Consider the following 2985-nt stretch of genomic DNA (forward strand, 5'->3'; position numbering starts at 1 on the left):
GTCTCATCAGATTTTTGTTCACGTTTCAAATCACTTGGACCAGCAATATTAACCATGGGTGAAGTATTTTAAATGGTTTGGACCTAGACATTCCCCTAGTTTGAACGGCACCAGCAGACCAACATTTATCAGCATCACCTGGATCTCTTACACCCTCAATATTACCCAAAATGAGATCATAAAGGGGATTTTTCATACAGAGTGCCTTTACGTTACCAGTGAAATAAGGAGTGTTAACAGTTATATGTGCAATCGGAACTTCCCTAACAGTACCATCAATAAGAATACACTGTTGAAGTTCGCCTGTAAAAGTCACTTTCGGATACTAAGTTTCTGCGAACCACCACTCCACTACATCCACTATCTCTCAGCACAGACACCAACGTATCACCAATCTTTCCTTTGACTACAGGCATTCTAACAGCGTTAGAAGAGTTACAAGCAAAACTCACTCTCTCAAAGGACTGTCCAAAATTACATTGGATCTCAGGAACCTTGACCATAAGACAACCAACAATTTCTTCTACATCAGTATCTACCTGGCAACCGGCAGACTGTGTAGGGAATTTACAATTCGAGGAAAAGTGACCAATTTTACCACAGTTACGGCATTTTCTAACAACTTTACAATCCCTGGCCCGGTGACCAGGCCTATTACATTTGAAACAAGTAATCTGGGAAGAATTGGGAGTGTATGCTGACCGTTGTTGGGTGTTGCCAACATGAGGTATAATTTGATTAACATTGTAAGAACGTGGTTGAACTGAATGATTAACAAGACATTGTGGTTTCTCAGTTTCTAGAGAATCAAAATGTCCACCCCTGGCTTCCAAATAGCGTTCAGTGCAAAGCATAGTTTCTTTATAGGATACAAATTGTTTTTCTTTTAAAAATAAAGCCAAATCCAAAGGACAACCTTCAACAAATTGAGTTCTTAAGATCAAATCTTTTAAACCATCAAATGATTGTGTGGTATTTTCCATTTCAATCCACCTTGTAAATACATGCTCGAGTCGCGTACCATATTGATATGCTGTTTCATTGGGCTTAGGGGAAATATGAACAAATTGTTTACGAAACCCATCAGGAGTAAAATCATATCTTTTTAAAAGGGCATGTTTCAAAACTTGATAATCATCGGCATCCTTAGTGGCCAATCGAGAATATACTTCCAATGCACCCCCTGTTAAAAGAGCACTCAAGTTAGTAGCCCAATCACACTGGGACCATTTCTGTACTTTGGCGTACCGCTCAAAACGATTAATATAACAATCAATCTCATCTCTCTCTTCGTTAAAAATTGGCAATTTAGGGACTCTTGCTTTTGCACAATCACCTCTTTCTTCTATATACTCAACTTTCTGCTTCTGTAATTCTAATTCTGCTATTATTCTCTTCTCTCGCTGCTTCGCTAATTCCAACTTCTCCCTCTCCAACACATTCCTTTCTTTCTCTAATTCTAAATTCATTCCCATTTCTCTCAACTTAAGTTGCACCTCAGGATCAAACATACTTCTTTCAGTTTCTCTAACTGAACTTTCCAATGAAGGTAATCGCATCTCTATCTTCCTCTCTAACATTTCCTTACTCATTATCCCCTCCTTCAAAAAATAATTAATGTCACACGGGTAAATAATTACAAATTCAATATACCATTCATATATTTATTTTGCTTTGTAACCCTCTTCACCATGTAATAACGAACCATACTTATTATGTAAGCATAAATTGAACATATAGAATATTAACATATATATAGTATATATATATATATATTCAGAGTTCAAAACAATGTAATGTTGAGTGCGGTAAAGGCTTGGTGTTGGTTGAAAACGGTCTGTGACCGTAGATTGATAAGCCAGGAATAAATAGGCCTTTAGTGTATACCGTACGTGTAGATGTCAGGATAGACATGGATTATGTTAACCTATAAGCTGTAAACATTACAACAATTGTGGCCTCGTGCCCGTGATATACCTTCATCATAGTGGTGGATAACCTATCAACGTTGCGTTGCATGAACGGATTGACTACTTATTCGAAGCCTGTTTGGGAATCGTGTGTTAGAAGTTACATGCAGTACTCACACTTATTATTGCGAAATACAGTTTGGAACAGTTTACCAATTCAAGTTGATGTGTATATTGGACAATGGATAAGTCAATGAACATTGCATTGTTTTGAACTCTGAATATATATATATACTATATATATGTTAATATTCTATATGTTCAATTTATGCTTACATAATAAGTATGGTTCGTTATTACATGGTGATGAGGGTTACAAAGCAAAATAAATATATGAATGGTATATTGAAGTTGTAATTATTTAAAAGTATTGATTGAATGCTATATTTTTGTATGCAATGAATATATTTATAATCATGATCTTGATGTTTCTATTGTACCGTAATAATTGTTATAATGTCGGGAAATTATAATAAAAATTTGGATTTGTAATTTTGATAAAAGTATTGATTGAATGCTATATTTTTGTATGCAATGAATATATTTATAATCATGATCTTGATGTTTCTATTGTACCGTAATAATTGTTATGTTTTTTTTTACCATTCATAATCGAACCCTTTGACTTTGTCCCATGTCATAAAATCCATTCTTAATTGGGGGGTTGTCACGTTAAGTTATGTGCTATGGTATTTTATGCCATTGTTGCATGTACAGGTGCCACGCACCATTGATATGTAAACTACTTGCAGTTAAAAGACCTTGGCTCTTTGTGATTCGGAGAGTGATTGAGTGCGGTAAAGGCTTGGTGTTGGTTGAAAACAGTCTCTGTGACCGTAGTTTGATAAGCCAGGAATAAATAGGCCTTTAGTGTATACCGTACGTGTAGATGTCAGGATAGACATGGATTATGTTAACCTATAAGCTGTAAACATTACAACAATTGTGGTCTCGTGCCCGTGATATACCTTCATTATAGTGGTGGATAACCTATCAACATTGCGTTGCATGAACT

At 35.7% G+C, this 2985-nt stretch overlaps 1 protein-coding gene across 1 annotated transcript; it reads right to left on the minus strand.

Moving 5' to 3' along the window:
* Nucleotides 1-275: 275 nt before the first annotated feature.
* On the minus strand, nucleotides 276-1592 carry LOC117114683. The gene has a single exon (XM_033258371.1). The coding sequence runs from the start codon at nucleotides 1590-1592 to the stop codon at nucleotides 276-278; it is 1317 nt and encodes a 438-aa protein (XP_033114262.1).
* Between the last annotated feature and the right edge of the window lie 1393 nt (nucleotides 1593-2985).

This window comes from Anneissia japonica, unplaced genomic scaffold (assembly GCF_011630105.1).
Source record: "Anneissia japonica isolate Jap-2015-1 unplaced genomic scaffold, ASM1163010v1 scaffold284657_len3033_cov175, whole genome shotgun sequence".
Taxonomy (NCBI): Eukaryota; Metazoa; Echinodermata; class Crinoidea; order Comatulida; family Comatulidae; genus Anneissia; species Anneissia japonica.